This window comes from Orcinus orca, chromosome 16 (genome assembly GCF_937001465.1).
Source record: "Orcinus orca chromosome 16, mOrcOrc1.1, whole genome shotgun sequence".
Classification (NCBI taxonomy): Eukaryota; Metazoa; Chordata; class Mammalia; order Artiodactyla; family Delphinidae; genus Orcinus; species Orcinus orca.
In genome coordinates, this window is record NC_064574.1 from 40,421,173 (window position 1) to 40,445,523 (window position 24,351).

The following is a 24,351-nucleotide window of genomic DNA, read 5'->3' on the forward strand; positions in this document are numbered from 1 at the left end:
AACAGAGGGAAGAGGGCGGCCATGAGCCAGATGGTCCCTCCACAGTGACACAGAAAGTCCCTGGAATCCAGATGCCACCCAACGAAGACAAAATGGCAGCAAAACAAATATAAAGTGCCATGTAAAAAGAGACCAGGCTTACATGGAGAGGACTAACAGAACGAGGAGAGACCAGGCGTACATGGAGCGGACTAACAGAACGAGGAGAGACCAGGCGTACATGGAGCGGACTAACAGAACGAGGAGAGACCAGGCTTACATGGAGCGGACTAACAGAACGAGGAGAGGCCAGGCTTACATGGAGCGGACTAAAAGAACGAGGAGAGACCAGGCTTACATGGAGAGGACTAACAGAACGAGGAGAGGCCAGGCTTACATGGAGAGGACTAACAGAACGAGGAGAGGCCAGGCTTACATGGAACGGACTAACAGAACGAGGAGAGGCCAGGCTTACATGGAACGGACTAACAGAACGAGGAGAGGCCAGGCTTACATGGAGAGGACTAACAGAACGAGGAGAGGCCAGGCTTACATGGAGAGGACTAACAGAACGAGGAGAGGCCAGGCTTACATGGAGAGGACTAACAGAACGAGGAAGAGACCAGGCTTACATGGAGCGGACTAATAGAACGAGGGGAGGCCAGGCTTACATGGAGGGGACTAACAGAACGAGGGCGAGGAGTCAGGCATTAAACCGAGTTAGAGAACATTAAAAGAGTTACAACAGGCACCCTGCCTGCACTGTCCACCATGGGCTGGGGAGAAGAGTCAATGTAGGTGTGGGACATCTGGTAAAGTCTGCCCCAGACACAGGCCCAGGACGCAGCCCTGCTGTGACCTGGCAGGCTGAGCCCTGTCGACATGGAAACCAGAGGTCCCCAGTGGTTACACACAGGTGCCCATCGGGACTCCCTGGGCCAGGCCCTGCACAGCCTGCACACAGCCCTTGTGGCCCAGGTGGTCACACACTGAGCATTCGTCCCCTCTGCAGGGGCCCTGTGGCCTGTGTGTCCTGCAGTTCTGTGTCCTCTGCACGCCCCCTTGATGCTGGGCTCCCACGGCATACCCAGCCACCAGGTGCTGATTATCTGTTCCCCATCTACACTGCACTCCGGAGGGTGGCCTATTGTTTGCCCAGCAACTCCAGACCAGTCCCAGCCAGGCCAAACCAGTGAACTTCTCTGCCACCTGCTGAACCACACCTTCTCCAACAAGGTCTGAGCCCCTCCCAAGCATGTCCTTCCCTGGACACTCTCAGATCTAGGGCACCACAGAGAGCTTCTTTACAGCCTCCAGTTACTCTTTCATCATAGTTAACAATTCCTTATATTAAACTCCTCCTGATTAACCTAATGTATGGTTTCTACCTACTGACTGGACCCAGAGGGCTACATACTCCTAGCAGCAAAATCTATCAATATTTCCACTTTCTCCATGGACCCCTCCCTCAAAATCACCATTTCCTCTCCATGGCCTGGACCATTCCAGCCCCTAATGTCGGTTGCCTATAGAGATGGTCTTGGACAACCTGCGATCTACTTTATAAACCCTCCCCTAAAACATCATTTTATTGATCAACTTAAGAATACATAAGGGTTCTCTCCTTTCTGTCAGATCGAACAGGAACTCCTACACAGAGATTTTAAGGTCCTCGGGACCTGGCCTCACCTGGCCGATCCAGCCCCGCTGCACATCAGGAACACTTCCCTCTAGGTGAGAGTCATGCAGGTGTCGAGCCCTCACCACGCCTAACCCCACTGTCATGTCTGTGCTCACACTCCTTTCTTCCCCACCTTTCCCGGCCTCCTGGGGCCAGTTCTAGGAGTTCATCATCCATGAATCCTTTTCAGGTGATTTCTTCCTACACTTTCATCTGTGTTGTCCTCACCACATAATTAGCACCTTATATTACCCTGTCTTGATTCTCTACATGGAGACACCCCCCAGGTTAACCCTGTGATACTCTTCCCCTCATTTATGTGTTCATGGCTTATTACCCTAACTTGTTTTTTGGGTTTTTTTTTTTGTTTTTTTGTTTTTTATGGGATAGGGTTGCTGGGAGGAGTTAGAGGAGGTGTCTTTTTTTTTTAATTCAATTTTATTTATTTATTCATTCATTCATTTATTTTATTTTTTGGCCATGCTGTGTGGCATGTGGGATCTTAGTTCCCCAACCAGGGATCGAACCCATGCTCCCTGCCTTGGGAGCACGGAGTCTTAACCACTGGACCGCCAGGTAAGTCCCCCTTATTTTTAACTACATTTTATATTTTTTATACAACTTCACAAGCCTTTACCATAGTGGTAAGCTCAATGTTAAATGATGGGAAAAACCCGAGTCAAATAGTTTTAATCCACAGTAACAGTTATCTACAGGGCCATTGCGAGGCTACACAAAATCTTCCTGCATATTAGAAAAAGCCATCCCTTCCTCCAACCAGATGCAGCCTCACATCAGGTTATATGGGTTTGGCAAATGGAGCCAGGCCAGATTTCAACTCAACCCTAGACAACTGTGTGTGGCAGCACTGGATTCATGAATACAACACTAACTTTTTTTAAAAAAGAGTCAAATTGCATTACAGAAAAACTTGTAAATGAGGTTGCCCCTTGAATTTTGTTTTAGTAGAATTTTACTCCACTGTGTATGGCTCTAATCCTGGACAGTGTCTCACAACTTGGGCATTACATTGGTTATATGGTAAATTTCATGCAGTAGTAGCTATTTTGATGGAATTTCTTTTCACAGCCAATGTTAACTTAGGGTCTAAGTCCATGCTAAACCCTGGACCCAGGTCTAGCAGTACAAATGTGGCACCTGACTCATGAAGCTTACAGCTCAGAGGAACAACCTCTATTTACAAGGAAGTAATTTTCTTAATGTTATACTTACTGATAAACTTGTTTTGCATAGTTTCCAGGAGAGCTTGGTGGGCATCTTCAGCTTGTAAAGCGTGTGAACATTCTCTAGCCAGTATGGTGCGCACAAGATGCTCTCCACATCCTAGAAAGCCAAGGAAACCAAGAACGGTTGAGGAAAGGCAGTACTAAACATCCTTCTTGTCTTACTAGCATTAAACCACCCCTATGCACCACTGAAGAAGTAGTTATGTTGGAGAATAATTCAGTGAGGGATGAAATGATTTCTACGAGCAATCTAGTAATTTTAGTAAAGAGATTTGACAGAAACTAAAGAAACACATGTGTAATCTTAAAAGGAAACAAAGAAAAATAAAAGGAAACCCCTTTTTCATAGGAATTATTCACATAATACATGAATTTAGACTCTCTACCTAGGAACCACCTAGGGTTCTGTTTCATTTCCATTGCTGGATAACCACAAAAAACTGTTTTATAATTTCTATACAGTAGGCCCTTGTTGGTTATTTATTTTATATATGGTAGTGAATATATTTTAATCAAAAGTTCTTAAATTCATGAAATTTAAACCAACACAAACTGATATAACACACATTTTCTGTTTGGCTAGTAGGTACTGTGACAGACATTAGGCACTAACAACAAATCTCCCTTAAAAATGTTATCTGTGATTGTTAAATCATGTTGGTGCCATTCATTTCAGAAATTTTCTCTGCATATGTACACCTCTCCTCCTTCCCCCCCTTCCTCTGCCCCCCATATACACATGCATGTATGTATACACACATATATGTATATTATGTATACACATACATTATACACTCATTGCCAAAAATACAAACGGTTCGAAACTTGTGAAAGTTTTGGTTTTTTTTTAAATCACCTATGTTTTGTCAGAAATAACTTGCCTGTATTTTTTGGTAAAGTAAATGTAAATCTCCTTCAAGATCTTTGTGAGTATCTACACTTAGATCTTCATCTAGGTATGCAATTTAATATATTACTTTGTGGGCAGGATTATGGTGATCCCTATTTTGTTAAATGTTTGCAATATTATTTTTATAATCAGGGGAAAAATTAAAATGAAGCTAATAGAAAAGAAACCATTTTCGACACTTACTATGTAGAGACACTGTGTAAGCTCAGGAAACTCCATAAATTTTAATTCCCTTTGTGTACGTATTTGATGTTGAACAGTGAAATGTTATACTTTAGAACAATAATAATTGTTAGGAAACTGGCATATTATAAGCTAAATGGGTGTTCAGAAGGTTATGTACACATGCCTCAAAGCAAACAGCTAAACCACATGAAGTTAACATTACAGCAAAAATACACAGTATGTGTCAGACTTTTTCCTCTGTAGTTATACAGGAATATATAGGGTTTTCCAATGCTTGACTTTTTTCCAAGAAATTTAAAATTATGACTTCTATTCTGACATATATCACCTTTAACATAAGAGCCTTGACACCAAAAGCTTGTTCTGTAGGTTCCAGTCAAAGAAAAGTTTGATTTTATGGTTTTATTCACAAATTTCCAAGGTTTCTTAGAATATGCTGCCATATAGCTGAAGTGTGATTCAGAGGCAAACAGTTCCATTCTTTATTCATAGATATTAGAAATAAGTCTTTCAATACATCTTCCTTCTGTCCTTAATCATGCAAGCAAGAGTGTATTTATATTGTCAGATCTTAGAAGACATGGATTATACAAAGAATGAAGACCTAACTACAAACCTAGAGGGAAAGTGATAAATACCAAATTCTAAAAGAACTTAGAAAAGTACACAATTATTTATCATCAATAAGAATGACTAAATAGACTGAAACACATAGTGAATTCATAGCTTATGTTTTAAAAACACCTTTGGAAGATGCTATGGAACCAATTCACTATTCTGAAAATGGATAAATGAAAGAAAACAATCAAGCATTTCTCTGTCCTTCCTATAGAAACTGCGTAGCAGGGTAACCAGAAGGTTTATGAAGGAAAATTTTCTCCATAGTAGTATCCCAGTTAATAAACGAAGAAGAAATTAACAAAATTAGAATATAACGGTTTGTAACCTATAATTTAATAATTGCTATAGGCAACAATCGTCAATGGCTGCTAATATCACAAAAAGATACAGATATTACATGTCCCTTGATAAAATTACACCTTTGTAGTCTTGCCCCACACCAAAAAAATTACACCTCAATCTGATCAAGCCTCTAAATTCAATTATTAATTTCTAGAAATAAAGAACATCTGCAAAAAACCTACAGTTAACTTCATACTTAATGGTGAAAGACTGAATTATTTCTCCCTAAGATCAGGAACAAGGCAAAGATGTCTGCTTTTATCGCTTTTATTCAACAATACACTGGAGGTTCGAGCCATTGCACTAAGTCAAGAAAATGAAGTAGAAGGCTTAAAGATCAGAAAGAAAAAGGCAAAACTGCTCCTATTTGCAGATGATATAATTGTTTATGTAGAAATCCCAAAGGAATCTACAAAACCACCACTAGAGGTATCTCTCCAGATTCTTCCTCTTTGGTTAGGAGTCTAGGGCAAAGGTTGGAAGCAGAGTCCTGCCTGGTACTTATCAGTCCCCAAAATATGAACTTTATTTTCATTTCTTTCCCCATCTGTTCACACAACAGATTGTTAATGAGCACCTACTTGGTGCTAGGACCAGAGGACACAGTAGTTGGCAGAGGTGCTGCTACATTTTGTCAGATCTCCCCAGAGGTGTTGGACCCCTGGTTGGCTACTGAACACTCAGTTAACTGCCATTCTGGCCAGTCCAGATGCCAGTGCCTTGACTGTGTGCTCTACAGACCAACCTTGAGGATTTAGCTGAGAACTCTGGACTCATCAGAAACCCTGGACATTCCCACAGCCTGCTGAGAGCCAACCTCCATGGCCATGTCTCTCCCTCGAATCCCAAACCTTAGCCCAGTCCCAGCTCACTCTTTCCTAGTGTGTTTCCTATTACTGAGACTCCAGTATGCCCCATACCCAGACATCTGAATTATAATACATTTCCTTGGCATCTCAAAGTCCACATCAGAATCACGTCTTGATCTGGTAGGTAACAAGCAGTGGTGGTTTGGCGATGGATGTGACCTTACCCCAACATACTTGAACCAAGAGGATGCAGTCCATTTTCATGGGACTCTAAAGGAGGCTTGTGACCAACATGGTGCAGATCTCTACCCAAAATTTTAAAAATGATGTGACGATGACTTTTTTATAGCTCATCATGGGGAGCGGAGGGGTATTGGGGGTATCTTTTTTGATGACCTTGACTCTCCCTCCAAGGAGGAGGTGTTTCACTTTGTGCAGAGCTGTGCCCAGGCTGTCATTCCTTCTTACATTCCTCCTGTGAAAAAGCACTGTGATGACTCTTCACCCACCAGGAGAAGTTGTGGCAGCAGCTCCAGAGAGGATAGTATGTAGAATTTAACCTGCTGTACAATCAGGGTACAAAGTTTAGCCTCTTCACTCCAGGATCCAGGATTGAAAGCATCTTGATGTCTTTACCTCTAACTGCCTGATGGCAGTACACGCATTCGTCCTTAGAGAACTCCACAGCAGCTAAAATTCTGGAAGTTCTGTGCCATACAAGGGTACACTGATGCAGGCAAAGCAGCCTTCCTGGGTTCTGGGGGATACACAATGCATACCCCTGCTCCACTAGCCAGCACCACTGCCACTGTGTGGCACTTAGTCACCTGTGTCTTACAGCTCCAGTCTTCTCCACCGTGGAGTCTGCCTCCTTGGCAGGTGGTGAAATGTGTTTTAAGCACCACAAGCTTCTGTTGGATGCTATCTGTGGTAGGTGGTGGGATGGCAGCTTGTCAGAGTCAATTGGTCGATGTAAACTCATTTATAATTTTAGAATCATTTTATATGACTAGTTTACAAACAATGATGTTGAATTTCCAAGAATTTGTTGAGGGGATCTAAATATTATAATATATTATAATTTGTACCTGGAAACTGCTCGTGCTATTTTTGTTTCATATGTTTTTTAAAGGACTAGGTTCTGCCACAAAAATCTGTCATGGGATACATTTTATTTTCATTAATTCAATGAGGTTGAGACTAACTAGTAATTTTAGAAAGCAACTGAAAATGAAGGTAAAAATTTTACTTTGTCATTACTGAAGTTTATTAATAATAATATAATAATCTTTATATATCTTTATATATCTTTCTCTAGAGATAATAATAATCGTAATTTTACATAATGTAAAATATTCATTTTTATAATGATATTTAGGAACACTTGAAATTTTCTTCATCTCTGCATGCATTACAATCCAGTGATTACCTACAGTTAACTCTAAAGTGACATCACTGTTATTTAAGTAAGGGATATATAAGTTGTAATTTTGATTTTTGTAGAAATATAGTTTGTTGATGTTGAGATTCTCTGCACTTCTGAATGTGAAAGCTTCACACTTGGATTCTGATATTTAAAAATTTCTATTCCAGACATTTCTATATGGAAGTTTAGACTAAGAACAACCCTGGGGATGTGATTTTAGGAAATGTTTCTAACTTGGGAAATGAGGAACATTTTCCTTCCTTAATTAAAGCAGACATAACTAGTGTAAGAAGTATGTAGGCAGTTTATAAATATATTTCCTTGAAGATGGACTAATTGAAATAATCCTCTTTTAAAATTAGAGATTTTGCAACTCTTACCTTTGCTCTAAAGAGAAAATCACAACAGAGTTCTCAATAAGACTTCTTTGTTCATATATAATATGAATGCATTTTATTCATAATATATTGAAGTTTGTAAAGAACAGTATCTTCCTACATGTTAGTAAGCATTATCTTGGAATACGTTGAATGTATGATAGTGTGTGACTCTTCAGAGGTGGAAAATGCATGAGTTCAACTCTCTCACAACAGGTTTGCTGATAAATTTTATTATGAAATATGACTAAGAAATGTTTGTATTTTTCATTTTTTCCAGGGTAACTGACATAGGAAAGATAAATATTTCTTACTACTAAAACCACAGTTCCTCATTCCTAGGTACCTTATCCAAGAAAAATATAAGTTTTGCACTTGAATTTTCATAGCAGCTTTATTCTCAATAGCCAAAATTTACAGCAGCCTAGAATGATAAAGAGAAGGAAAATGAGGAGTTGAGAAACCTAAAGTATAAAATGAGAAGATCCAACGTATTAATAGACATTTTGAAAGAGAAGAGAAAGAATGGGGGAGGGGGCACTAATCTTTGAAGAAATAATAAATATGTTTCCAGAATTTAAGCTATAAGGAAATCCTAAAATTAAAGATGCATACAGAGTTCCAAAAAAAGTAAATAAAAACAAATCTATCCTTAGGTATACCATAGTGAAAAATGCCGGAAGAAAGACAAAGAGAAAATATTAAAAACTAATCACAATGGACTTAATTGATACTGATAGGACATTCCATCCAAAAACAACAGAATACACTTTCTTCTCAAGGGCACATGGAACATTCTCCAGGATAGATCATATCTTGGGTCACAAATCAAGCCTTGGTAAATTTAAGAAAATTAAATCGTATCAAGTATCTTTTCCGAGCACAATGCTATGAGACTAGATATCAATTACAGGAAAAAATCTGTAAAAAAATACTAACACATGGAGGCCAAACAATACACCACTAAATAACCAAGAGATCACTGAAGAAATCAAAGACGAAATCAAGAAATACCTAGAAACAAACGACAATGAAAACACGACAACCCAAAACCTATGGGATGCAGCAAAAGCAGTTCTAAGAGGGAAGTTTATAGCAATACAATCCTACCTTAAGAAATAAGAAATAAACAACCTAAACTTACACCTAAAGCAATTAGAGAAAGAAGAACAAACAAACCCCAAAGTTAGCAGAAGGAAAGAAATCATAATATCAGATCAGAAGTAAATGATAAAGAAATGAAGGAAACAATAGCAAAGATCAATAAAATTAAAAGCTGGTTCTTTGTGAAGATAAAACAAAATTGATAAACCATTAACCAGACTCATCAAGAAAAAAAGGGAGAAGACTCAAATCAACAGAATTAGAAATGAAAAAGGAGAAGTAACAACTGACATTGCAGAAATACAAAGGATCATGAGAGATTACTATAAGCAACTATATGCCAATAAAATGGACAATTGGGAAGAAAAGGACAAATTCTTAGAAAAGCACAACCTTCTGAGACTGAACAAGCAAGAAATAGAAAATACGAACAGACCAATCACAAGCACTGAAATTGAGACTGTGATTAAAAATCTTCCAACAAACAAAAGTCCAGAACCAGATGGCTTCACAGGCGAATTCTCAAACATTTAGAGAAGAGCTAACACCTATCCATCTCAAATTCTTCTAAAATATAGCAGAGGGAGGAACACTCCCAAACTCATTCTGTGAGGCCACCATCACCCTGATACCAGAACCAGACAAAGATGTCACACAAAAAAGAAAACTACAGGCCAATAACACTGATGAACATAGATGCAAAAATCCTCAACAAAATACCCCCAAACAGAATCCAAGAGCACATTAAAAGAATCATACACCATGATCAAGTGGGACTTATTCCAGGAATGCAATGATTCTACAATATATGCAAATCAATCAATGTGGTACACCATTCTAACAAATTGAAGAAGAAAAACCATATGATCATCTCAATAGATGCAGAAAAAGCTTTCGACAAAATTCAACACCCATTTATGATAAAAACCCTCCAGAAAGTAGGCATAGAGGGAACTTACTTCAACATAATAAAGGCCATATATGACAAACACACAGCCAACATTGTTCTCAATGGCGAAAAACTGAAACCATTTCCTCTAAGATCAGGAACAAGACAAGCTTGTCCACTCTCACCACTATTATTCAACATAGTTTTGGAAGTTTCAGCCATAGCAATCAGAGAAGAAAAGAAATAAAAGGAATCCAAATTGGAAAAGAAAAAGTAAAGCTATCACTGTTTGCAGATGACATGATACTATACATAGAGAATCCTAAAGATTCCACCAGAAAACTGCTAGAGCTAATCAATGAATTTGGTAAAGTAGCAGGATACAAAATTAATGCACAGAAATCTTTTGCATTCTTATAAACTAATGTTGAAAAATCTGAAAGAGAAATTAAGGAAACACTCCCTTTTACCATTGTAACAAAAAGAATAAAATATCTAGGAATAAACCTACCTAAGGAGACAAAAGACCTGTATTCAGAAAACTAGAAGACACTGATGAAAGAAACTAAAGATGATACAAACAGATGGAGAGATATATCATGTTCCTGGACTGGAAGAATCAACATTGTGAAAATGACTTTACTGCCCAAAGCAATCTACAGATTCAATGCAATCCCTGTCAAACTACCAATGGCATTTTTCACGGAACTAGAATAAACAATTTCACAATTTGTATGGAAACACAAAAGACCCCGAATAGCCAAAGCAATCTTGAGAAAGAAAAACAGAGCTGGAGGAATCAGGCTCCTGAACTTCAGACTATACTACAAATCTACATCAAGACAGTATGGTACTGGCACAGAAACAGAAATATAGATTAATGGAACAGGATAGAAAGCCCAGAGATAAACCCATGCACATATGGTCACTTTATTTTCGATAAAGGAGGCAAGAATATACAATGGAGAAAAGACAGCCTCTTCAGTAAGTGGTGCTGGGAAAATCGGACAGCTACACGTAAAAGAATGAAATTAGAACACTCCCTAACACCATACACAAAAATAAACTCAAAATGGATTAAAGACCTAAATGTAAGGCCAGACACTATCAAACTCTTAGAGGAAAACATAGGCAGAACACTCTATGACATAAATCACAGCAAGATCCTTTTTGACTCACCTCCTAGAGAAATGGAAATAAAAACAAAAATAAACAAATGCGACCTAATGAAACTTAAAAGCTTTTGCACAGCAAAGGAAACCATAAACAAGACCAAAAGACAACCCTCAGAATGGGAGAAAATATTTGCAAATGAAGCAACTGACAAATGATTAATCTCCAAAATTTACAAGCAGCTCATGCAGCTCAATATCAAAAAAACAAACAACCCAATCCAAAATTGGGCAGAAGACCTAAATAGACATTTCTCCAAAGAAGATATACAGATTGCCAACAAACACATGAAAGGATACTCAACATCACTAATCATTAGAGAAATGCAAATCAAAACTACAATGAGGTATCACCTCACACCAGTCAGAATGGCCATCATAAAAATATCTACAAACAATACATGCTGGAGAGGGTGTAGAGAAAAGGGAACCCTCTTGCACTGTTGGTGGGAATGTAAATTGATACAGCTACTATGGAGAACAGTATGGAGGTTCCTTAAAAAACTAAAAATAGAACTACCATATGACCCAGCAATCCTACTACCGGGCATATACCCTGTGAAAACCATAATTCAAAAAGAGTCATGTACCACAATGTTCATTGCGGCTCTATTTACAATAGCCAGGACATGGAAGCAACCTAAGTGTCCATCGACAGATGAATGGATAAAGAAGATGTATTTATTCCATATATACAATGGAATATTCCTCAGCCATAAATAGAAATGAAATTGAGTTATTTGTAGTGAGGTGGATGAACCTAGAGTCTGTCATACAGAGTGAAGTAAGAAAGAGAAAAACAAATATCATATGTTAACACATATATATGGAATCTAAAAAAAAATAAAAATGGTTCTGACAAACCTAGGGGCAGGACAGGAATAAAGACGCAGACGTACAGAATGGACTTGACACGGGGAGGGGAAGGGTAAGCTGGGATAAAGTGAGAGAGTGGCATGGACATATATACACCACTAAATGTAAAACAGATAGCTAGTGGGAAGCAGCCGCATAGCACAGGGAGAGCAGCTCGGTGCTTTGTGACCACCTAGAGGGGTGGGGTAGGGAGGGTGGGAGGGAGACGCAAGAGGGAGGAGATATGGGGATATATGTATATGTATAGCTGATTCACTTTGTTATAACGCAGACACTAACACACCATTGTAAAGCAATTATACTCCAATAAAGATGTTAAAAAAAAGAGAGAGCTTTTTTTCCTCTCTCAGTAAGGAGAGTCTCAGCAAGCACCTGGGCAGATGGGCAGCCTTGAAGAGTTGCTGTGCCCTCTCATGCATGGGAGCAACCAAATGATTTCTGTGTCCCCGAGAGAAGCGGGGAAATCACAGAGGGGCCCTCCAGACCTGAAGGAGTCATACAGCTGGGACCTAGGGACACCTCTGCAGCACCCTGCCTGGCTGATGTTCAAAGTCCAGTCCAAGTAACTGCCATCGCTGTGGGTGTCAGTGTGAGCAGATGGCACTAGGGACTCTGCACCCCTCCCCCACTCCTTAAGTCCCCAAGAAAAGGAGGAAACAGGAATCCCGAAAGCCACTAATGGCATCTTCTTTATGCCAGGCACTTGTTAGGCACTTGTATTAAAGCAATAAATAAAACATAAAAATATAAAAAATAAAAGAAAACTAATCACAAAGAAAAAGGTGATCTCCAAAAAAATTTTTTTAATTTAAAAATTTAACTGGTACGTTACATATTCCCAAGCAACAGAAGAGGCCAGAAGGCTAATATCTTAAAGATGCTAAGGCAATAAACAAACAGAAAAACACCTGTCAACCTAGAATCGGTTAAACTACCATTCTGGAGTGAGGGTGAATAGAAACAGTTTCAGACTTACAAACTCATTTCTTTGAGACTTAAGCTCCCAGCTTACTTCTACTCTGCACAACACTATACCTTGTCATAATTCTTACTGATTTTAATATATACTAGATATTAAAATATTAGGTATTACCCAATACCTTAGCTTCTGGATTTTCTGAAATCCTCTCTTCAAATTATCCACACTGCCTTGTAAGTTCACTCCCACGATTCTGCCATAATCAATAACATTAACTTCTCCATAGTCCCAGCTGCAGTCATCCCACCCCTCCTAACTTTCCAGCTCATCTCTTGACTACTCTAATTCCAACATTCCCTCTACCTCACCAAAAGTGCCATCCCATTAATTCTGCTGCTTTGTAACTATCCCTCACTGCCCTTAGATCCTCACTTCCTTCCTTATCCAACTAAAATTCCATGCTTCATCAACTTATACCCTTTCTCTTACTCCTGAAAGCCTCCATGTTTTGCTCACTTCATCAAACTTATCTGGCAAAAGCCCACGCTGGAGTATCAGTCAGAATAACTATACGAGCCTGCAACAATAAACACCCCCCAAATCTCAGTGGCTTAACACAACAAAAATATAATTTCTCATTAATGTTATAAGTTGTACCTGGGTCACCAAGGAATGTGCTTCCAACAGTCACTCAGGAACAAACCCAGGCTAATGGAGGATCCATCATCTATAACTGCACCTCCTGGATCATATATGCCCTCCAGGAGAATGAGAGGGCTACCCAGGGCCACTTTACAGCTTTAGCCTGGAAGTCACACATATCATTTCCACGCTAGTCCACTGGCCAGAAATAGCCACATGGTCTCAGGCAACTGCAACGGGGCGCGGCGGGTTGGGGGGGGGGGGCTGTGAAACACAGAGGAGTGTATGGATATTCAGGGAGCACTATGCTAAATGTCTCTGCAACATCTGACTAAATCCAACTTCCCATGCCTGCGCCTGCACCTGCACAGCTAAACGAGGTGCAGACGCCATCCTGTGAGCAGGGGGTGACATTCATGGGCAGGATGGCCTACCCATTGAGGAAGGTGGGAGACAAAGGACAGACCCAGGTACCAGACAGCATTGCTGGGTAGCCCGACCAGCCCCAGTCTCCTCCGAGGTGTCTTGTTACATGAGATTTAAAACAAAAGAAAATAAAATCTATCTGTTTAAGCCACTATAATTGAGTTCTCTTTTTTAAGCCCAAATGAATTCTTCTTTTTTTCTTTATTTTGGTAAAATATATATATATATAACATGAAATTTACCATTTAATCATTTTTTAAGTGTACAATTCAGTGGCATTTTTACTCGCATTGTTGTACAATCATCACCACCATCCATCTCCAGAACTTATTCATCTTCCCAAACTGAAACTGTACCCATTCAACAACTCCCCCATCCCCCCTGCCCTCTAGCCCTGGCAACCACCATTCTACTTTCCATTTCTATGAATTTGACTACTCTATGTATCTCATGTAAGTGGAATCATCCACTTTTGTCCTTTTGTGACTGACTTAATTCACTTAATGTAATGTCCTCAAGGCTCATCCATGTTGTAGCATGTTTCAGAATTTCCTTCCTTTTTAAGGTTGAATAATATTCCACTGTATGTACATACCACACTTTGCTTATCCATTCAACCACCAAGCGACATTTGGGGCCAAATGCATTCTTTTTTTTTTAATAGATCTTTATTGGAGTGTAATTGCTTCACAATTCTGTGTTAGTTTCTGTTGCACAACAGAGTGAATTAGCCATATGCATACACATGTCCCCGTATCCCCTTCCTCTTGAGCCTCCCTCCCCTCGTCCCTATCCCACCCCTCTAGGTCATCGCACAGCACCGAGCCGATCTCCCTGTGCTATGCTGCTGCTTCCCACCAGCCAACTATTTTACATTCAGTAGTGTATATATGTCAATGCTACTCTCGCTTTGCCCCAGCTTCCCCCTCTCACCCCATGTCCTCAAGTCCATTCTCTATGTCTACCTCTTTATTCCTGCCCTACAACTAGGTTCATGAGTACCATTTTTGGTTTTTGTTTTTAGATTCTATATATATGCATTGGTGGGAATGTAAATTGATACAACCACTATGGAAAACAGTATGGAGGTTCTTTAAAAAACTAAAAATAGAACTACCATATGACCCAGCAATCCCACTACTGGGCATATACCCTGAGAAAACCATAATTCAAAAAGAGACATGTACCAAATGCATTCTTAATCTATATAGATAGCCATTTGCTGGTGAAAGAAAATGGCTCAGAAAACTTTACACTGAAAGAAGACGACTTCTTCCATTCAAACATACAACTTTGTATGGAGTCAAATACAATTTCTGATAAGTTCATGTAGATGTATTTATCAGACCCCATTAGCAGGAAGACATGAAAAAGATTATTTGGCTTGATAACATTTATCTTAACCGAGTTCTTTTGGAAAATTCGTGATATGTTTAATTTCTACCAAAAGCCATATTTCTTTGTAATTTGTTTGAATAAATAAGACTGATTTGATTAAAATAAATCCTTCTGATGCCTGAAAACGGAGTCTTAGATATTTAAGAGCCCCTTTTATCCACGTAAAGGACGACCACTTCCCTGAGCCGTGTGAAACCACTTCCGCGAGGCCATCGTTAGAGTGCCTATTTGTGGGTTTGTTTAGAATCCAGAAAAAGTTGGCAACTCTGGGAAACTAGAAGAGTTAATAGAGTATCTTTGTTTTTTCCTCATCTTGATGTTTCCAACAACGTCATCATTTCTCTAGTGAACACTCTGGCCTACGTTACAGAAGAGCTTCTGTATCTTTACTAAAGGAAAAACCTGAGAATTGTGGGTTAAGCAGCAGGGTCACCTTCTGTGTTCTACGTATTCAATTTTCTCATTCTCTCATTCATTCTCTCCCTCTCCCTCTCCCTCTCCTTCTCCCTCTCCCTCTGTCACACACACACACACACACACACACACCCCTCCCTACCTTAAGGCCATAAAGTCCTGTAGAGTAAGGGTTAGTATTTTCTATTCGGCAGTCAGACTGATGTTTGAATCCAGCTGAGTTGAGTCTGGGACTCTTTATTTAAGCCTCAGTTTCCTCTACTGTGAAAATGGGGAATGCGAGTAGTAACCACCTCACAGGACAAAATGAGACAACAAACGTAAAACATTCAGCGTGGGGTTGGGCACTGAGTAAGCACTTCATACTGCAATGGATAATGACTGCCTTAAGAAAAACCATTAGCTATCACTTTCTTGTCTCTCCTCATCCTTTTCTCTGTATTTTGCTTCTGTTAGAACAAGGTGATTCCCAGCTAGCCTGACAATCATCACTGAGAGCCTAGAATACATTTAAAGAGGAGTTTAGCCTTTGACTTGCAATTCTGAAAGCTGCTGCTTCCAAGAAAGCTGAGCTCTCACCTAGGGTCAAAACGATCACGTGGGTAAACCTTTCATTATCAGAACAAAACAAATAATATGATAAAGATTTCACTTAGTTTGGTAGGAAACATTTTAACTGTGGTTATCCAGGGATTATGGGTTATGCACGATTTTTGTTTGTTATGCATTCCTTCTGTTATTTTTCCCAATTTCCATAATAAACACCTATCTTTTTGTCCCAAGAGGTTCAATGCCCAACATCAATGCTACACTCCTGCATTCACCATACTTTCTCTTCAGGTACAATAGTAAAGGGCAAGGCAGGGTCTCCCATTATGGGATTTGGTCCCATACACTTCACTGCCCTATATCTGAGTTCGTGAAGAATGCTCCAGGTGTTTTATTTCATCCGCCCTCCGTCACACATTTGGTATTTTCACTTCAGCATTAGTGATAGATGCAGCCTTCAAATTAAGATAATTAAAAATATGTAACATAATAGCCCAATAAAGTCATATTGTCAAATCACATTTTAGTTCCAAAAGGTTAAGTGGCAAACTGAAAAGCATTTGCAACAAGGACAGAGAAACATGAAAACTTACCAACTCTTGGCTGACATTTAAGATATATCTTCACTGCATCTCAAGATAATTTTTAATTGTTTTATATTCATCTCATTTAGTGGCGGCAGCAGTGGTGGGCATGAGCCAGATTATTACAAAACGAAAATTAAAAGGCCGTTATGTGTCAAGTTTTTAATGTAGGGTTTTAATGGACTGTTTAAATGGCAGAGGATTAGGATATAATTCCTCCAGAGGACCTCAAAATGAGATTAGGATTTTTAACTATAAATCCTAATCCCACAGATCTTTCTCTTCTTCTGGAGACTTTATTTCTTCTAAACCACTCTAACCTCAGTTCTGATACAAAGACCCCCAGAGAGGGAGAGTGAAGCTGCATTCACAGGAGAGAAATAACCCACATTCCCAGGCGGCCTGCATCCCAGAGCAGGATCAGCAGCAACAAAAGCTCACTTTCAGTACCCCTGGCACACTACACATCTCCAAGGCTTCCTGATGATCTTCAAGTATTTATGTCATCTTATAAACGCTGCCATCCACTCTCACTGCGGCGAGTGGGCATCTGAAAAATCTTTCAACACATCCCCTGTTAGAAGTCCACAGGGACAGATAAGTAATGAGGAAAGGCCTTTCCAAATCTAAAAGGAAACATTTGGTACTTCAGTTTCCACTATTGCAACATCTCTTTTTCAACAAAGGAATTTATTACACAGTACGTCACCTTTTCCCTGTCAGAGGATTTACTGCCAATTTTGGAGTTGGGTTACTTCTGGTTTTCAAGTCTGTCTTGTGAAATTAAAGAGAGGGCTGCCTTAAAAGTGATAGAACACACGTGATTTCAGTCTTCACAGTGTCCCCATGGCTATCAAACCTGGAACCTATTACATACAAGAAGAAAACATAAGGAGCTTTATAAAGAGATGGAATAAGTACTGAAGATGTCTGATCCAGTCTAGTCCAAAGGGTATGGTTCCCAACACACATTTAGTGTCTCCCCAGTATTCAGGTCTCTCTAACCTGTAACCATTAGCATACTTTGGATATTTACAATAATCTATCAAAAACAACTCAGGCTTTTCCGATTTTTTTTAATAAATAATAAATAACCAACAGAAAAACCAATTTTACAACTATCTCCTAGAGACCTCTCTTACAAACTAGGATGCAATTGATATGTGCTTTAGCCTTTCGTAATTATTTAAAATACAGAAAAATATACTAGAATGGTGACAATTAAACAGGAAAATCTCTCATGTAGAGCACAGTGCTAGGCATATGCTAAATACACTAAATGCTTGATATTTATTATTTATTATACTAGTATCAATTTCATTGAGAAGGTATAACCAAACCACAAAAGATTTATCTGAACAAGTTGCATAAATGGGAAGAATTCCAGTTTTGCGAATGCAAATATTTTCATAGACTGAAATCTATTTCAAAGAAACTAAGACATACAAACAAACAAAAAAGTTGCAAAAAAAGAAGACATGAGTGTGAAAATCCTTGATCCAATCTGTCACAGCAGAGTGTCAGAGATCTGTGGTTAACAACACAGAGGTGCCCACCCCAAAGCTTGAGTCACTTCTTCTTTCCCTGGGCCCCTCTCTTTGTCAAAGTCACATCTCAGTGTGGGAACTTATCCAATACTCATGAGCGTGAATACAGATGATGAAATAGGATCTTGCTTTCTGCTCTAAATTTTCTCAATTTAGTTATCTAGATACAACACTCTAATCAGGGCACCAGGGACACATGGTCCCAGGCAGCAGAAAGACTCAGAAAAATCACCCCAGCAGGAGTGGTGTTCCTTGGCTACATTGGAGCCCCTATTGCTACTATTGCATTTGTCTGGAAAACATACTACATATATGAGCATTAGACTTCTCTCCACTTGAGAACTTCATTAGAGCAGCAGCCATCACAGAAGCAGCACTGCTGGCCATGTTCAGTTGCTGCTCCTGTACAGCTTCTATCTGGATTTCTGTCCCATCAGGGAGGTGAGGGGAACTACCTCCAGCTGTGGAACCTGAAATGAGTCACGTAAGATCTCCGTATCTCAGTTTCCTCATTGGAAAAAATAAATGGCTTAGCTTAAATGATTTCAAATTCCTCAGGACAAAATTTTATAGCTGGAAGTACTTTTGGAATTTCAATAACTTTCGGTAAAATTTAGTTAAGAGGCTTGCAATGAACTGACCACTTAGGAGAAAACCCTTTTAAAAAGCTGTTAATTCATGATATAGTATAGTTAGATTTTTTTTTTTAATCTATTTCTTTTTTAAGGGGGAAGAGAAAAAGTCACTGACTCACTGATTCACCATTAACTGATCAACTACCGTGTACCTGGGGTTTTCACAAATGTCATCATTTAAAGGCCCTACAAGTAACTTGCAAAGAAGGTACTATCATCCCAATTTGACAAATAAGAAAAGTGAAGTGGAAGAGCTAAGAGTCTAAAATCCAAGTTTTGTAACTCTAATATAATTGTTTCAAGATAGTCCACCACTGCAGAAATAAGGCTAATATCAGCACGCAAATAAAGGAGATACAAGCAAAGAAAACTCAAAAGCCTCAAAAACCTGAATCCATGATAAAGATCAAAGTAATAGTTACCTGCAGATAAGTAGCACAACAAATACTGATACCAATACTTAGGACTGTAGATAGCCCTCAATTTTAACCATGACATCCTAAAAACAATCACTAAACAGTCCCAAAGGAATAATGTTAAAAGTGGAGATTTCATTTTGCATCAAAACCATAATGTGCATTTTATGAGTTAAAAAAAAAAAAGCCAAGACATAGCTGTAAACATCTACAATAATGTAGATGTGATGTAATGTAAAATAAATATTTCAGCACACATATTGATTATATATGTAGTATGAAGCCCACAGACAGAAAGAACATAAGCAAGACAGTTATACTATACTGTAAATTTATAACTACTAAGCCAACCAATATATTAAACATTTAATTAATAATTTTCCTAATGACAAAGTTTAGAAGTGATTTATGAGGGTGATTTGAATGGCCAGGGCCTCTTTAAAAGCCGAAAAGGGAAGTTTGAGTTGATGTTACATCTCAGTAACATCTCAGTTACATCTCAGAAATTGCTCTGTACAAAAGAGAGGCAATATATAAATCATTTCATCAGTTTCAAAGCTGTACTCAGAATTTAAAAACAACATTCAGTGTTTAGAGGCCTTGTGAAATAAGATGGAAAAAAAGTGTTAAATCTGTTCACCAGTCATTGCTTATCCCTTTCTCTACTCAACACAGCATCAAGGGTGGTTCTGAGATTTAAGAAAGGCAGAAAAGTTCTGAAGGTGGAAAGGAAAATGGTAATCATATTCATTTGTCTAGATCAGAGTAGAAATTAAGGAATAAGAATAAAGAAATGGTCCCAAAGCTTTCCTACCACCAACTAGCATAACCATCATATAAGCAGGTAAAAGAAGGAAAAAGCAAAACAGGTAGACCACATCAAATGAGACATGCAGCAAAAGGCAAATAAATAGACAATATAAAATTTAGCATTTTTCAAGGTTTTCGTTTGACACTATTATTAAGAAATAATGTTAGTAAAAGAAGGAAATACACACACTTGTATTACTTTTTAACTTTTTATTTTAGCCAAGAAATTTATTTACAATTTTATTCAATTACCTAAGATTATGCTTCCTAATTTCCCCAAAGTTATGAGAAAAAAAGATATATCTTTGCCTAAAATTAAACAGTTTCAGTCAATACACAGAATTCTCCACGAAAACCCATGCATAGATTCCATAGGGTCCACAAACCCCAGATTAAGAACCCACACAGCTATCATTTTATTTAAAAATCTACAAGCATATAGTTATAAACCAGTAGGCTAAACTTTCATTTTGATTTCCAATAAAAATATTTACTGCTGAGACCATGAACTCCATATGAGAAAGCAACAGTGACAATATCATTACCCAGAGGCTAACATGGAAATTACAGTGAAAATAATAAAATTAGGTTATCATAATAGAATCATACCATTTCCTGTTAAAAAGAAATAGGGATCCTTGGGAAAATGACTGGTTCTGAGTCTGGCTAAAGAAGTGACCAAGAGGAGCCTGAGGCATCTTGTTCTACTGAAAAGCAAGGAAGCTATCAAAGATCGTCATGGCAAAGACCACAGAAGCCAGCTTAAAGTGGCTTCCATTGACAAGAGATGGAACAATTTTACCAGCCAAAAGAATAAAAAGGTTCCAGACTCTTTACCATGTCTTGCAAGCCACCAAAACTGATCACTTGTATTTCCACTTCTAGTTAAGATGAAGAAATCTACAAGAGTCTATCACCCCCACCCTAACAACAAAAGCCAACAAGAGCCACGCTAACAATGAGAACCAATAAGCCAGTTAAGCTACAACACTACAGTTTTTTAAAAACTCAGAGAGATAACGATGCAAAAATACCTCAAAGAACTAAATTCCCAAAAGGGACAAGCCTTTCCTATGACAGAAGAGGCCAATGGCTTTTTTATCACCCAGAAGGCAGTGGGGAAAGGAGAAATGCTACAGACAAGGTTAAGGAGAAACTAGCTGAACTAGTCATTTAACAAACTTTAAATGACCACAGGTGCTGACAGGATGAATTAGAATCCAGAGAAGCCCCATTCACTGAGCAAATCTGATTTCACTCATTGACTCCTTCCTGTAGGTCCTCACCAAGAGCAGGGCTTCCTGGGGCAGGGCTGGGGAGCTGAAAGATATCCACACCCTCAGGCACACAGGTCCTCCGTAAGTGTAAAGTAGAAGCTGCTGAAGGCTGGGAACAGAACAGGAAAGCTAAAAGACAGCCTCCTTGCCTACCTGGATGCATAGAGCTATCACCCAAGGCAAAGCAGTAAAAAAAAGAAAGAAAGATAAAGGAGGGATAGGGAAAGGGGGAGGGAGAGGGAGAAGGAGAGAAAGAGAGAAGCTTCCCCGTGATTCCAAAAGCTGACAGGTGAACAATAAATAACATAAAGAGATATCAGGAGTTTTGCTGGTATTCAGATCCCAAGCTCTGCCTAATGGTAAATCCTAATACTAGCATTGAAATATCGAAAGCCAGGAGTGAATTGTATCCACTGCTGCAAGAATACCCAGCCCCAACTCAATTACAAATAACACTGCAGATGTATGTAAAAAGGAGTGTGTCCCTTTTTAGTGGCAAATATTTTCTTCAGTCTTGTCTGTATTCCAAACATAATCTTTAGCATACAATCAATAATTATGAGATAAATGAAAAAGCCAAAAACATGCCCTATAAACAAGAGAAGGAACAGTGAACAGAAGCAGACCACTAATGGCCCAGATGCTGGAATTATCAGACACAAACCTTAAACTAACTAAAATAATTATTTTATGTAACTATCTAATGGAAAAGGTGGAAATTTTCATAAAAATATGGGAAATCTCAGCGAGACAATCTTCAAATATGAACCAAATAGAAACACTTTATATAAAAAATATAGTATCCAAAATGAAAATGCATTCAATGGGCTTAAGAGCAAATAGGAGGAGGCGGTTAGGGGAACCCACCAGGCCGGAACCTTCTGGAACTCTTTCCTGAGGGAATCGTGACGAAGATGTGGACCAGTGGATTTGAAAGCTATAGCAGTTCCTCTTTTGGGGGAGCCGGAGGCTACACACAGTTCCCTGGGGGCTCTGGATCACTGACACCTTCCCAGGCTGAAAAGAAATCTAGAGCCCGAGCTCAGCATATTGTACCCAGTACCATATCTCAGCTGCTTTCTGCTACTCTGGTTGATGAAGTGTTCAAAATTGGAAATGTTGAGATTTCACAGGTCACTATTGTGGGGATAATCAGAAATGCAGAGAAGGCTGCAACCAACATTGTTTACAAAACAGATGACATGACGGCTGCACCCATGGATGTTCACCAGTGGGTTGACACAGGTGATGCCAGCAGTGAAAACACTGTGGTTCCTCCAGAAACATATGTGAAAGTGGCTGGTCATCTGAGATCTTTTCAGAACAAGAAAAGCCTGGTAGCCTTTAAGATCATGCCCCTGAAGGATATGAATGAGTTCACCACACATACACTGGAAGTAGTCAATGGACACATGATGCTGAGCAAGTCTAACAGCCAACCCTCAGCAGGGAGAGCACCTATCAGCAATCCAGGAATGGGTGAAACTGGGAACTTTGGTGGGAATAGCTTCATGCCAGCAAATGGCCTCACTGTGGCCCAGAACCAGGTACTGAATTTGATTAAGGCTTGCCCAAGGCCTGAAGGATTGAACTTTCAGGATCTCAAGAATCAGCTCCAACACATGACTGTAGCCTCAATCAAGCAAGCTGTGGATTTTCTAAGCAATGAGGGACACATCTATTGTGGATGATGCTCATTTTAAATCCACAGACGCAGAATGACTGGATCTAATTGGGTACCTGAGATATTTTCCAGCTGGACTTTTTACACAATCTCTCGTCTCCAGCTGTGCATATATTTGGCAGGTTGACTTCTAGGAAGTAGGTTTCATCTATAAAAGGTTTCAATTGACATCCTTTTGAAACTTACTGCTCTTCTGTGTTTTTGTTTTTGTTTTTTGTGGTACGTGGGCCTCTCACTGTTGTGCCCTCTCCCGTTGCGGAGCACAGGCTCTGGACGCACAGGCTCTGCGGCCATGGCTCACAGGCCTAGCCGCTCCGTGGCATGTGGGATCTTCCCGGACCAGGGCACAAACCTGTGTCCCCTGCATCGGCAGGCGGACTCTCAACCACTGTGCCACCAGGGAAGCCCCTCTTCTGTGTTTTTGAAGCTCAGAGGGATATGGGCAACTGACAGGGATGTAAACCAGGGCGGAATTTCTTAAAGAAGTTACAAATTAGTTAGTTACAATATCAGGATAAATGGAATTGGAAGAGGGATGCTACCAAGAGCATCTTGAGCATACTCAGGAGTTTTTATTTCTGAATTGTTTCCTGTTAAGAGTAGGACTAGGGCCTGTCAGCAGAGAGCTAGCCACGAAGCCCATTAACCTCTGCCTGTTTTTGTTCCCCACTTTGGTTATGTGTTGTTACTTTCAGAATTGCACTTTCTTTCACCTTGTCATAATTGCTGCCAAAAGTGTTTTTATGAGCATGGGGTTCTAGAATGGTGGCTTCATGGGGCAGAGAGAAAGATATGTGTTTTGTACAAAATAAGTACATTCATATGTTTAATAAAATAGTTCTACTATTGCAGTAACTTGTAAAAATGTTATTTTTTTACACTATAATAATTAATACTTTATCATCTCAGCTAATTCTGAGATAAGTTAATGAGGTGTAACATGCAAATAAAAGTTCTATAACTGCTTTAAAAAAAAAAGAGCAAACAGGATAGCAAAAGAAAGGATCAGTGAACTTAATAATAGTCATAATAAATTATCCAAACTGAAACATAGAGAGGTAAAGAATGACTAAAAATGGAACAAAGCTCTCCATATCTACAGGATAATGCATACAATGGCAATCCCAGAAGTAGAAAAGAGAACAGGGCAGAAGAAATATCTGAAGATATAATGGTTGAGAATCCTCCAAACTTGGCAAATGACATCAACCTAATAACCCAAGGAGCTCAGCCCAAAAAGGATAAACACAAAGAATAACAGATTTAGGGACATTATAATCAAACTGCTGAAAACCAAAGATAAAATATTAAAAATAGGCAGGAAAAAAAAAGCCATACAAGGGGACAACCATAAAACTTCTCACCAGAAACAGCAGAAGGACAATGGAATGACATTTTTAATTACTGAAGGAAAAAACAGTCAATATAGAA

The 24,351-nt window shown here is 39.2% G+C and overlaps 2 protein-coding genes across 18 annotated transcripts in view; one reads left to right on the plus strand and one right to left on the minus strand.

Annotated features, from left to right (window-relative positions):
• Positions 1–24,351, minus strand: part of TASP1 (taspase 1) — a 278,035-nt gene that overhangs the window by 125,334 nt on the left and 128,350 nt on the right. For all 17 annotated transcript variants that reach the window (XR_004486854.2, XM_033440337.2, XM_033440332.2 and 14 more), the window contains one exon: positions 2,894–3,004. Coding sequence is in view for 16 of the 17 variants with exons in the window: in XM_033440337.2 (XP_033296228.1) it covers positions 2,894–3,004 (111 nt within the window). In the remaining variant the exon portion in view is untranslated. The remainder of the gene's footprint in view (positions 1–2,893; positions 3,005–24,351) is intronic.
• Positions 22,087–22,973, plus strand: LOC101276108 (replication protein A 32 kDa subunit-like). The gene is given in 2 exon segments (XM_033440341.2): positions 22,087–22,917; positions 22,919–22,973. Coding segments are annotated over 2 exon segments (807 nt in total). The 5' UTR covers positions 22,087–22,150; the 3' UTR covers positions 22,959–22,973.